At 35.6% G+C, this 12,994-nt stretch overlaps 1 protein-coding gene across 2 annotated transcripts in view; it reads left to right on the forward strand.

The window, feature by feature from the left end:
- Nucleotides 1–8,302, forward strand: part of LOC113415294 (melanopsin) — a 33,927-nt gene extending 25,625 nt beyond the window's left edge. For both annotated transcript variants that reach the window (XM_087962872.1, XM_026672626.2), the window contains exons 7-10: nt 196–303; nt 5,494–5,665; nt 6,230–6,361; nt 7,726–8,302. In XM_087962872.1, coding sequence (XP_087818998.1) covers nt 196–303; nt 5,494–5,665; nt 6,230–6,361; nt 7,726–8,133 — 820 coding nt within the window. In that variant the 3' untranslated portion in view covers nt 8,134–8,302. The remainder of the gene's footprint in view (nt 1–195; nt 304–5,493; nt 5,666–6,229; nt 6,362–7,725) is intronic.
- Nucleotides 8,303–12,994: the final 4,692 nt, after the last annotated feature.

The raw sequence follows: 12,994 nt of genomic DNA on the forward strand, positions 1-12,994 counted from the left end.
TCTCCCATCTACCCTTCATATGTATCATAATTTCATACTTCCAATTTTCTCTCTCCAAATTCCCAAAATTAAATTTATAAAAAGTCACTGAAGACATTGATATATGTGAAAGCACTGCAGCAGATCATCAAATATTCAACCATGTGCTTAGTTAAAGGTCTAGTGATTAATCTAAGTTTTTTTTCTTATTTCTAGTTATGCCAGGGTCTTAACTCCATATTCTAAGTCTGTGCCTGCTGTTATTGCCAAAGCTTCAGCAATTCACAATCCTATAATTTATGCTATTATCCACCCAAGTTACAGGTATTGTAAATTCACTCTTAACACACTACTTTTATACTCTGATATATTTGAAGTGAAATTAATCCACTGTTGGATAGTAGGACATTTTAATTTAAATTAATTCATTTCTGCCTGGATTCCTATATTTTTAGCAATTTAACTAGTAACAATATCTTTTCTGTCTGTACAGTATTTAAAAGAAAAATGAGTTTAAAATGTATAAGTTCCTCATCAAAAGACAGTAGCTCAAGGCTGATTTTGTCTGAATTTATCAGCTAAAATAGGATAGACCAGCAAATACGTGAATGAGAGGGCTATCCCCTAAATATCAGAGTTGTAAACTAATCCTGAAAGTTAGAAAAACATCATGGAAGAAGGCTATAATAGTTTCTATATTGCTGTCAAAATCTACCAAATGGAGTATGGAATCAAAGGGATTCCAGCTCAATTTTGTCCTCTTTATCAGGACAATGCCATAATTTTCCAAACTGATGTGTTCTAGGTGTCTTGGAACCAATGATGAACATTGATTGACATACTGTTTGCCATAACTAGTGGAAGCATTATTAATGGCAAGAAGTCCATAATGTATGGGGCAGTAAAAGAACTTTATGGACCCCATTTTTTGAAACTTGTATTCCCCAAAAGTCAGCTCAGTCTCAAATGTTCTTGCATTCCACATGCTAAATTGATCCTAGTTGACAATTATAGCAATTTGGGATATTACATTTCTTATCGCCTTTTCTTTTTGTGTGTATGCTTGTTGTTCATTACTAAGAATCTGTCTGGACTGAAGTAGGTAGTAAATATTATTACATAAATAACATACATTTACAGAATAAATACTTCTTTATATAATTCCTTAATCTGCAAGATTAATATGGATAGCAAAATAGAATTACCTTCCACGCCTTTTTTGAAGAACTTAGTAATATACTATTTTTATTCCATGCCTAATCTTATGTTGTTCCAGAAAGAATTTTTGTCTGCTTTCTAAAGTTTTCTTTGCTGTCAGCTAACAGAGAATTTCATGACAATCTGTACACATTTATCTTTCAGTTGTTTTGGCTGGTTCTGCTTGTCTAAGTGTCAAGAATTGAACACATGATGCAGAATTATACAGACATTAAAAAGAAAGATTAAAAGCATCTGCTAATATCAGCTGACAGCTTTTGAGTCCCAAGTTCATTACTATATGCTGATTATGTTTGAACACGGAAAAAGCTGTAATATTTTATAGAAAGGCACATCATTCTCTCTCTCTCTCTCTCTCTCTCTCTCTCTCTCTCTCTCTCTCTCTCTCTCAAGACTTCTTTGATTTTGATTTTTCAAAATCTAGACAGACTTCATTAAGCAGGACATAAGGATTCAGTTCAACCTCAGATCTGTTAGGATTGCAGACAGCTATCAAGCTCATTATGTTTGCAACAAATTTATCTCCAGAACTATGATTAAAATCATGAAAGCTTAACATAGAATAGACAAGAATGCATATCCTGTTATCCTGGTCTACCCTTTTACCTTCAAAAACTTTAAACATTATTATTATTCATTATACAATGAATAATTTAATTGTAATGAAAAAGGACATATCCCTTTGAAGTACTATTATCCACAATGTATAACTCATCCAAGGCTCAATTTTCTATTTTAGTTTATTGAAATAAGTAACAAAAATAAAAAGCAAGATATTAAATCAGTGGTAGACAAAGAACTAACTTTATATGATTTATATGATTAACTTCAATTATCCTGATATCAATTGGAAAACTATTTCTGCACCAAGTGAGAAATCAAATAAGTTCCTAACCAACCTAGCTGACAACTTTGTTGTCCAAAGGGTAGAGGGTGAAACTAGAGGGACAGCCATACTGGACTTAATTCTTACAAACAGAGAAGAAGTGATAGAGGGAGTTGAAACTGTAGGAACCTTGGGTGAGAGTGACCATGTCATACTAGAATTCAACATAACACAAACACAAGCAACAGAACATAATGACACCAGAGTCTTGGATTTTAAAAGATTGGATTTCAATAAACTCAGAGAGAACTTGGGAAAGATTCCATGGATGAAAATCCTAAAGGGGAAAACAACTCAAGAATCTTGAGAAACTCTAAAAAGTATGATCATAGAAGCCCAGACCAGCACAATACCACCGAGAAAGAAAAACAAGAAATCCAAAAAGAAACCAGCATGGCTGCACAAAGATCTCTCTGGCAAATTGAAAGAAAAAAAGCACAAGTACAAAAAATGGAAAGAACGACGTACAACTAAGGCAGAATATCAGCAGATAGCCAGAATGTGCAAAGACGAAGTCAGGATAGCAAAGGCTCAGAACAAACAAAGCAGAGGTGGTATTCAGCAGGTTCTGATCAGTTCTGGAGAACCGGTAGTGGAAATTTTGAGTCATTCGGAGAACCGGCAAATACCACCTCTGACTGGAGATTTTACAGTATCCTTTCCCTGCCATGCCCACCAAGCCACACCCACAGAACCAGTAGTAAAAAAAAATGAATCCCACCACTGGAACAAAGACTTGCCACAAAAGTCAAAGATAACAAAAAAAGTTTCTTCCAACATATAAATAACAAGAAAAAAATCAAGGAAACAGTCAGTCCACTAAAGAGAGAAGATGGCAAGGAAGTAACAGGCAACAGAGAGAAAGCAGAACTGCTTAACTCATTCTTTGCATCCGTCTTCATGCAAAAAGAAACTATAGCTCAACCCACCAGAAACATAACTGTAAAAGACAAACCAGAAATAAAAGTTAAAATAAGCAAAAAAATAGTAAGAGAACACCTGCCTGATCTTGATGAAAACAAATCACCGGGGCCTGATGGATTACATCCCAGAGTTTTAAAGGAGCTGGCAGAGGTCATCTCAGAACCACTGCACCATATCTTTCAAAAATCCTGGAGCACCGGGGAACTTCCAGAGGACTGGAAAAGAGCTGACGTGGTTCCCATCTTCAAAAAAGGGGGGGAAAAACAGACCCAGGAAACTATAGACCAATCAGCCTAACATCAATACCCGGGAAGATACTGGAACAGATAATAAAAAAACAGATCTAGAAACAAGTAAAGTAATAACTAGCAGTCAGCACGGGTTTGGTAAGAACAGATCATGCCAAACCAATCTTATTTCATTCTTCAACACAATGACTAATTTAGATTTCAGCAAAGCATTCGACAAAGTAGACCACAACCTACTTCTTAGTAAGCTAGAAAAAAGTGGAATAGATAGCACCACCACTAGATGGACTCGTAACTGGCTGGCAAACCGTACTCAATGAGTAGTCCTTAATGGGTCTAAGTCTACATGGAAGGAAGGAAGCAATGGGGTGCCACAAGGTTCAGTCTTAGGCCCAGTACTCTCAATGTCTTCATTAACGATTTAGATGAGGGAATAGAAGGGGAACTTACCAAATTTGCAGATGATACTAAGCTGGCAGGAATAGCTAACACCCAAGAAGATAGGCTCAAGATCCAGATGGATCTTGACAGACTAGAACACTGGACCATATCTAACAAAATGAAATTCAATGTAGAGAAAAGTAAAGTCCTGCACTTAGGCAGTAAAAGTACACATATAGACTGGGTGAAACCAGGCTCAATAGCAGTAGCTGTGAGAGGGATCCTGGAGTCTTAGTGGACAACCAGCTAAATATGAGCCAGCAGTGTGCAGCAGCAGCCAAAAAAGCTAATGCAATCCTAAATTGTATTAACAGAGGGATACAATCAAGATCAAGGGAAGTACTAATACCACTTTATAAATCCTTAGTAAGACCACACCTAGAGTACTGCATCCAGTTTTGCTCACTACATTATAAAAAAGATATTGAGACTCTAGAAAAAGTACAGAGAAGAGCAACCAGGATGATTAGGGGACTGGAGGCTAAAACATACAACAAACGGTTGCAGGAACTGGGCTTGGCTAGTCTAGTAAAGAGAAGGACCAGGGGAGACATGATAGCGGTCTTCCAATATTTGAGGGGCTGCCACAGGGAGGAAGGGGTCAAGCTATTTTCTAAAGCACCTGTCGGCCAGACAAGGAATAATGGATGGAAACTGAACAAAGAGAGATTTAACCTGGAAATAAGGAGAAACTTTCTGACAGTGAAAACAACCAACCAATGGAACAGCTTGCCCTCGGAAGTTGTAGAAGCACCATCACTTGAGACTTTCAAGGACTGCCGTTTGTCAGAAATGGTGTAGGGTCTCCCGCTTGGGTGGGGTGTTGGACTAGATGACCTACAAGGTCCCTTCCAACTCTGATTTCCTGTTATCTGTTAATTACTAGGGTTAAGATTTTACAATGACCTGAAGAATAAGGTAGTATTAAAATACTAAATTTCTACCAAGCCAGCTGTCTAGCTTGGAGCTGAAGGAAGAAAATAAATTTGCTGCAACTTGGCTAAAGATAGTTAAACCAATGATAAATTCTTATTTGTTTATAAACAAAGGAAGCAGTTTTTTAAGTTAAGAAAATGTCCCAGGTGAACTACATTTATATCTTTGATGGCCATTATATTGTAGCTACAATCCTTGAATAGGATCATACATTTACCTAATTTAATTTATTAATTTAACAGGCATACAAATTTAATAATAAATAAATAAATAAATTGCCAAACATGAGAGAAATGATAATATGTTTTGAGACCTTGCCATGCATATAGGTCAATCCTCACCAAATAAGATTAAATGAACATGAACTATCTATGAATATTTCCTTTCACCCAGTTGTGAAAGGAAATATTCATGTTCATGTTTCATTTTAGAATAGAATAGAATTCTTTATTGGCCAAGTGTGATTGGACACACAAGGAATTTGTCTTTGGTGCATAAGCTCTCAGTGTACATAAAAGCTATAAGTGATAAATCATGATCATAGTCATCATAAAAATACATTCATCATAAATCATAAGATACAACATTTAGTGATAGTCATAGGATAGTAAATAAGCCATCAACATAAATCATACTAGAAAACTAAATAATAAAACAATATAAATTGTAAAGATACAAGCAACAAAGTTATAGTCATAAGTAGAAAAGGAGAGTAGTAATAGGAAAGATGAGAAGAAGAATAGTAATATAGCCTTACTAAATAGTTTGACAGTGTTGTGGGAATTAGTTGTTTAGCAGAGTGATGGCATTGGGGGAAAAACTTTTAGAATCTCATTTCTTTGTTTGTTTTCTGCATTTTAGGAAAACCATTCGAAGAGCTATTCCTTGTTTGAGATTTCTCATACGAATATCCGCAAGCGAAGTTTCCACAAGTCTTGCAACTTCTTCCTTCCGGTCTTCTATGTCTAGTCGTGTCTCTTTCGTATCCAAGAACAAAAGCAGTGACATTTCCGCCATTTCTGCTACAGAAAAAGTTAAGCTTGTCTCATGAAGAAGAGGCTGATAGTCTCTCAGAGAAAAGCTTCAAGATCACCTTGAACATGCCATGATTAATTATGCATGGACACAAACATTCAGACTCATGTCTCTTTGGTACACGTCCTCACTCTAACCTGTTTCAAGGTTAATCCATGTAATGAGCATTTTTGTAATGGGGTTGTTCAAAGAAACTTCAACCAAATTGGTATTTAATTGCACCAATCTCTCTCTCTCTCTCTCTCTCTCTCTCTCTCTCCCTCCCTCCCTCCCTCCCTCCCTCCCTTCCTCTTCCTCTTCCTCTTCCTCCCTCTCTCTCTCCCTCCCTCCCCCACTCTCTCTCACACACACCTCTACTATCTATCTATCTATTAAGATAGCATTAGCTGTTCATCAGCCTACCAGCCTTCCATAGAAAATGAAGATAATGCTTTTGTTAATTAAGATCAGGACTATCTGAGAAAGGACTGTTATGCTAAATACTTCTATAGAAGAAAATATATATATATACTTCATCGTAACACCATCCAATTTTTCTTTTCTTTTCTCCTTTCTTTCCTAGACTTGGAGTGATGTAGAGCTTGATCCTGTGGAGACAGTCCATACAAAATTGCAGCCACCTGAAAATAACTCTTTTTCAACAAATGCAGAAGAAAAAAGTGAATTGCCCATCAATGCACCAATTGAAGAAAAGGTTAAATCAATATTTTCTAATGTTCCTTTAAGTCTTACTAACAAATCTTTTGTGCAAGCCTAAAGGGGAATTCTTCCACCTATCACAACCTTATCCCTAACAAGAGCATATGCCAAGATAAAATACTAACATAATGAGTAGCATGTGTAATAAAAGTATAACATATATTACCAAATAACAAAAATATAACTTAAGCTACTATAATATGCTAATTAACTATACATATAAATCTAAAATATTGCAATGTATGAATGCAGGCAACACATGTTACCTAAGACAGGCTAACTACATATAATAAAAAATGAAATTATGACTACAATAGAAGATCTTCCCAGTAATGTTACTTTACCCTTTTGAATTTGAATTTAATTTTTATTCATTTTAGTGGTTGTTCATCTTTTGAGAAGAAAAACTTGCCTAAACTAGATCCTTCCCTATACTGAGGATATGGTGTAAATTCCAAGAACTATTCCCTCTCTGGTTCTCCTTTTCATTTCTTCAGTTCATAACTTCAATTGTTACATCCATCTGCTTCAGATTCCGTACCAGGAATCAGAACAAAATGGCAGAACCCTCCTTTTAGTTTTTGAGGAGGAACATGAAAAAAGAAACTCCTTTTTTTCACAGAGAGTGGAAGTTTTGGCAACTGCTTTATATAACTAAAGAATACAGAGAGCATCTTCTGCTAATACTGAACAGTTGACTGTAGAAGATTTCCTGAAATGTCAGTCAGTGATATTATTAGCTGGTGTGTGCAAACATACACCGTAGACCTTGTTTGAAAGATACTTCATTATCAGTGGAATTGAAGTCCCCATAAATATTCAGAGGATTAGTTCAGAGCCTACTACAGCCAGTTATATGCATTCATTGGAAGTAACTGATACATAAAGCAATTCATACATAGCAACTGACTAATTTTCTAAAAGAAATATGTGATTTCTACATCCAACTTCATCCTCCACCCCACACACTGTTCTTGTTGTCCTCTTGCAACAATATAGACTGGAAGCAGTCCAATAAATGTCTTGGTGCTCTGATTAGTATTATTTATTAGAAAATAAACTAAAGCATAGAATTCCAATGAGTATTTTGCTTCCAAATGAATAATCTGTATATCTATCTGTATCGATATTTAGAGAGTGGGGGGCAGTTTACAGCAACAATTTTATGTTGTATTCTTTTGTTAACATAAAAGGGAGGGGATTGGTTTCTTTTGAAAGAAAAGCAATCAGCTCCTTGATTTGGAAATTGCTGAACCTTTTGGAAACACTACTAGACTTCTTATCAATGTGAGAACAGCTCTCCCACTTTTGGTGGATAAGACTAATATTTTTAATTTCCACTGTTTTTCCCCCCCACAGTTTTCAGTATCTCCCATCTGTCCAGAAGAACCACTCAAAAGACGCCTTAAACTAAATGCTCCAGAACTGCTTCTCTTAACCAGCTCATTGAGAGCATCATCTCTTCCATTTGACTTGAATGCTAGCAGTAGAGGGAAAAGCATGGACACCTCTCAAGCAGAAGTCCATGAAGACCCAATAAGTAGTCAGGATTCCTTGGAAACTCCCATTCTCCCATTCTCCCACACTCCCATTCTCCCACACTCCCATTCTCTTACCTCAGAAACCACTCTGTCTGAGGAGCAATCTTTGACTGAAAATATAGAGGAAGAAAACACTGGTCTGTACTCTGCTCCAGACAAGAACTACCTGTTACTCAAAGGAAGGCTTCATTCATCTACTGGACCAGTTGAGAAGCTTGTGTCGTAAGCTTGTTTCTTTGAATGATGATACCAAAAACAAAAATTGCAGAACAGTTTAAATGAAACATTTCTTCATGCAATGCTGAGGTCATTTCTGAACATGACTGTCAACAAAACCACCTAGTAAATATGTCTTTATATAATTGGAATAAATTTTCATTCTTCCATTACTTTAACTGGAATGCTTAATATATGACTGTCCTATCACCAGTTTCCAAGAAAAAGTGTTAAGAGCATAAGTAGCTATTAATTTTAGCCTGCACACAAATTGTGACTTAATCTTTCCTCAGATCAGTTATCAGCTGAAAGATGATGAGTCAGAAGGATGTGTTAGAAAATATTCAGCAATCAACCAATAACTTGCTGACTTTTTATCCTACTAAAATAGTTAATTTGTCATCTGTCTTGAAATTGAAATAGTGACACAGAAATTGATTTGAAAATGGATGTATTTAAGGAAAAAATGACTCATGTCTTACTGACCAGCAGTCCTCAGTCCTTTTCACGATACAAGTGTGATTTTTTTAGGTTAAAATCAATTTATATTTAGATGATGGGCTATATTCATAAAAGTGAAAGGGGCAGGATAAAAATTAAATTTAAATTAAATTATAAGAGTTAATATTATTACTTCCCATGTATTAACTACAGAGGAGTGGCAACTTTTGGAGTGAAATTGGGTATAATCTGGGCATCCTCCTGGACTCATGACTCAAGAAACCAATGGGAGTCATGACCAGGAGGGTCTTTGTGCAATTTGGGTTGTGTGCCAACTTATTCCCTTTCTTGGACCAACAATCCCTGCTCACAGTCACCCAATCCCTAGTCACCTCATGTCTTGACTATTGCAACATGCTCTACATGGAGCTGCCCTTGGAAAGTATCCAGAAGCTTCCATTACTTCAAAATGCAGCAGCCTGCATGCTTTTGTACAGGTCTAGATGTTCACATCTGACATCTCTCTTCCGGGAGTTGTATTGGTTCTCAATGTGCTTCCAGGTTCTATTTAAGGTGCTGGTTGTCATTTTCAAAGCCCTACGCATCTTGGGGCCAAGTTATTTAAAGGACCATCCTTTTCTGGTCACATCTACCCAACCCATCAGAATGGGGAGGCAGGGAATGCTACAGGTCTCCTCTCCAAAAGAGGTCTTTGTGGGCCTTCTCCACGGTAATTCCCTCTCTGTGGAATATCATTCCCACAGAGATAATATTGGCCCCCATTTTGACACCATTTTGCGAGGCACTGAAGATATTTTGCCAATGGGCCTGGGGATCCCAGACTGGAATGGAATCCCTCAAATGGCTCATCCAATTGTTGTCACAAGAATGTAGGGGATGATTATTGCTTTTTTGTTTCTATATTGGGTTTTTTCCCCCTTGTAAGCAGCTCAGACTCACCGAGTGAGTTGGAGCGACGGCCATATACATTTTCTTAAGTAAATAAAAACCTGGGGCTACATCCAAACATTTGGAAAGCGTCAGTTGACTTAGAAAATGGACATCATTCATTTGGCCAGAAAATAAGATTTGTTTAAGAAACTGTTTAAGGGCCAACTTCCCAATTAATCATGTATTATTCAACTTCATTTATAAAACTTTATGGCTTTGCACAATGTTTTTATACATACTTCTTTTCATTTCAAATGTAAAGGTGTCAAGCACATGATCAAACACGCCCCCTTATCCCATTGGCAGGAACTAGACAAAGATACCATACTACCATCTTTTGTATTTCTCTAGTATTATATCAGTAAGAAAATACAATATATATATATATTTAAAAAATGTGTTTCATAATTCATGAACTGCTGAACTCCCAAAGTAAGCTTTACTCAAGAGGGACAATAAAAGCATTTTAGTGCTCAAATATAGTTGTCTCTTTTTGTTGACCACAAGTTGTTTATGGGTTTTTTTCTCATGGACATTTGATTCTGGTTTCCAAAACTTTTCATCATTGATCATACTGGGGTTTGGATAGTGACAATGTTGGTAGGGCTGCCTTAAAAGGCTAAAATATTGTGCACATGTATATGTTAAAACTCTTGGCTGGACAGTCAGCTGCTGACATGCAGTTAATTCGATATGCATGAAGTATCTGTTGATGTAGAAACAAAGTTAGAATGCCCAACTGTGAAATACATATGAATGAAAATGCTGCTCAACATATGTTTGTTGATATATACTGTAATAGCCACATATGGCTATTAGTTCATAATTATTATTCTGTGTGGCTATGATTCATTGAGATCAAATGTCTCTAGTCTTTCTAATCCCAAATCGATACATGCAAAAACTTATTTGTTCTAAGACAATTGTTTACCTATGAGACAGGTGGCAATTAATAAAAAAAAGTGTGCTGTGATACAAATCCTATCTTTTACACAGTTCTGTATGAAAAAAAACCAACACAAAAAAGGCAGAGCTTATATTGTGATGTCATTTCATCAATTTGGCAACATCAAAATAAATGGGCACAACCTGAAATGGAAAGAGAGAGAGGATAATACAGTCAGATGTGCCCAAAGAACATGTTCTGGAATAAACTCAGGCCAGCAATCAGGAAGAAAGGAAAAATTAGATATGAACTTCACATTTCCTATCATTTGTGGGAAGAAGTTTAATGAACCATCACTTCTTCCTTAATGACTGAATCATATAAGGTATATGTGATGCTGGCTGGGGAATTCTGGGAGTTGAACTCCACAAATCTTAAAGTTGCTAAAGCTAGACACCCTGGTCTAGGGCCTCATGTGTTCAGTGTATTGTAAAACACTTTCAGCAATGTATTTCTGTGCCAATGCAGCCTTAGAGAGTCCACTGTGAATGCATCACATTCCAGTGTCCAAATGTTTAAGGATATGTGCCTACTTTTTATGGTTGGTGTGTGGAATTCAATTTACTACAGCATGGAACCCAGATGTGGCTGAAAAACAACACTGGCATGCAGTTCAATCAACTCTTTCTTAGGTTGCATAATGCTTTTACATTATTAAGTCCAGAGATGATGGGTAACATGAAAACATAGTTCTTAAGAACAGTATGTATTATTATTATTATTATTTTTTATTATTATTATTATTATTATTATTATTATTATTATTATTATTATTATTATTATTATTATATTCATTAAACATGGAACTCAGTCAACGGAACATTTAAAAATGTATCACAAATATCATTGACTAGCTCTGATGGTTGATATGGGTTGCTGCCACATCCTAGGTATCAACCAAGCATCTTCTTAAAATATACAATATTCCGAGTAGTGCAGTTTTTTGCAGTTCCACTGGTAGTGTTATTATTGTTGTTGTTTTCAAAATATTGGTAAAATCTCTATGTCCGTGTACATAGAGATTTAGGGCTGTTCTAACATACTTACATAACTTTTTAAGTATTGGTACCCACTGAGATCAATTTGCATTAGTAATTAACAATAGAGCTAAAGTGAACAAGTAGAAAAATGTTCATGGTGCAAAATTAAACACAATTAAATAATTAAAAATCCAGCAACAATAACACAAGTTCATCTATAACTTAAATCACATAGCCACTAGATGTCATCAGTGAGATTATTTTGAAAATTATCATTTTGGAATTGATTGTATTTCACTAACAAGACAACCTGTTGCCTTTTTACTCTGAGTCAAGTCAAATTGTATTTAACATACAATTGTTCTGCTTTATAGCTTCATAGTTTTCAGTCCCAGAAAACCCAGTGACTGAAACATCCAGAGAAAGCAATACATTTGCATGAAAGAGATACAAAACAGAAAAAAGTGCCAGCATGGCTCTGATTAAGAATAAATTATTAATATAAACCTTAATGCAGATCTTAGGGTGGAGTAAGACTTGGGAAAGTGAGCTCTAGTCTCTCTAACAGCAATGAACCACACCTAGTTCACATAAGCAGGTATAACTTTATTGTGACAGGCAACTGCTGAATAAAGAATGCATTACTCAACAGGAAAGTACCATATTTCAGGTGAAAGGCTTTTATTTGTAACACTATATGTATAATTAAAGACATATGCATGTTCATACATATCACTATCATCAAGTATGTTTCCCAGAAATGCCTACATAAATGAAATATTGTTCCCATAAATAAGAAAACATAGCAATTTTAATGAGCATTGTTGATCTACTTCAGCCTGAAATCTACTTTCTACATGAAATTGAGTGTTTCATCATGCTATTCTGGTATCCAGGGTGGATCTAAAACTTTAGATGTTATGATCCTTGTTAAATGTTTGCAAATTGCTTCTTCGTCTACCAGCAGTTAATGTCACAGTTCAGAAATCCCCTTGCAGCTTTCTTAGATACTTGGAGGAAAAAAATCCTAGTTAATAGAAAAAAGAATTTTTTTTTTTTTGTAGCACAGAATACGAGATAATTTTATTAACATATTTGTACCGGTATATGTTGCAAAGAAAGCCTGAAACTTCTGTTTATTTATTTTTATCTTTTTTTCTTTTTGCACTTGTGTCTTTTCTTTATCACTCTTTTCCTTTCTTCTTGTTTTGTTTTACTTTATATGAGTTTCCATTAGATTTTACCCTTTTAATAATTTTAATAAAATTTAGGAATATATAAAAGAGAAATCTTCCAGCTCTCATAAATTTCCCACTGATGCAAAAAATTTCCCTTAAGTTTTTTCCCCCCCAATTAACCCTGTGTCTTTCTTGAACATGGCCATAAAAATTCCTTTCCAGCTCCTATTATCTTATCCATTTCAATAAAACTATTCAAAGAGGTGACAGCAGTTAGCTGCAGGTTCTCATGGAATAATCTCTGCTCATTTCAATCCATTATCAATCTCCTTTTTTTTTAATTTGCACTAATAACTGTTATGGAGAGAAATTGCT

Source organism: Notechis scutatus, chromosome 4 (assembly GCF_049901735.1).
Source record: "Notechis scutatus isolate UNSWTSFEM ecotype Mainland chromosome 4, rNotScu1.2, whole genome shotgun sequence".
Taxonomy (NCBI): Eukaryota; Metazoa; Chordata; class Lepidosauria; order Squamata; family Elapidae; genus Notechis; species Notechis scutatus.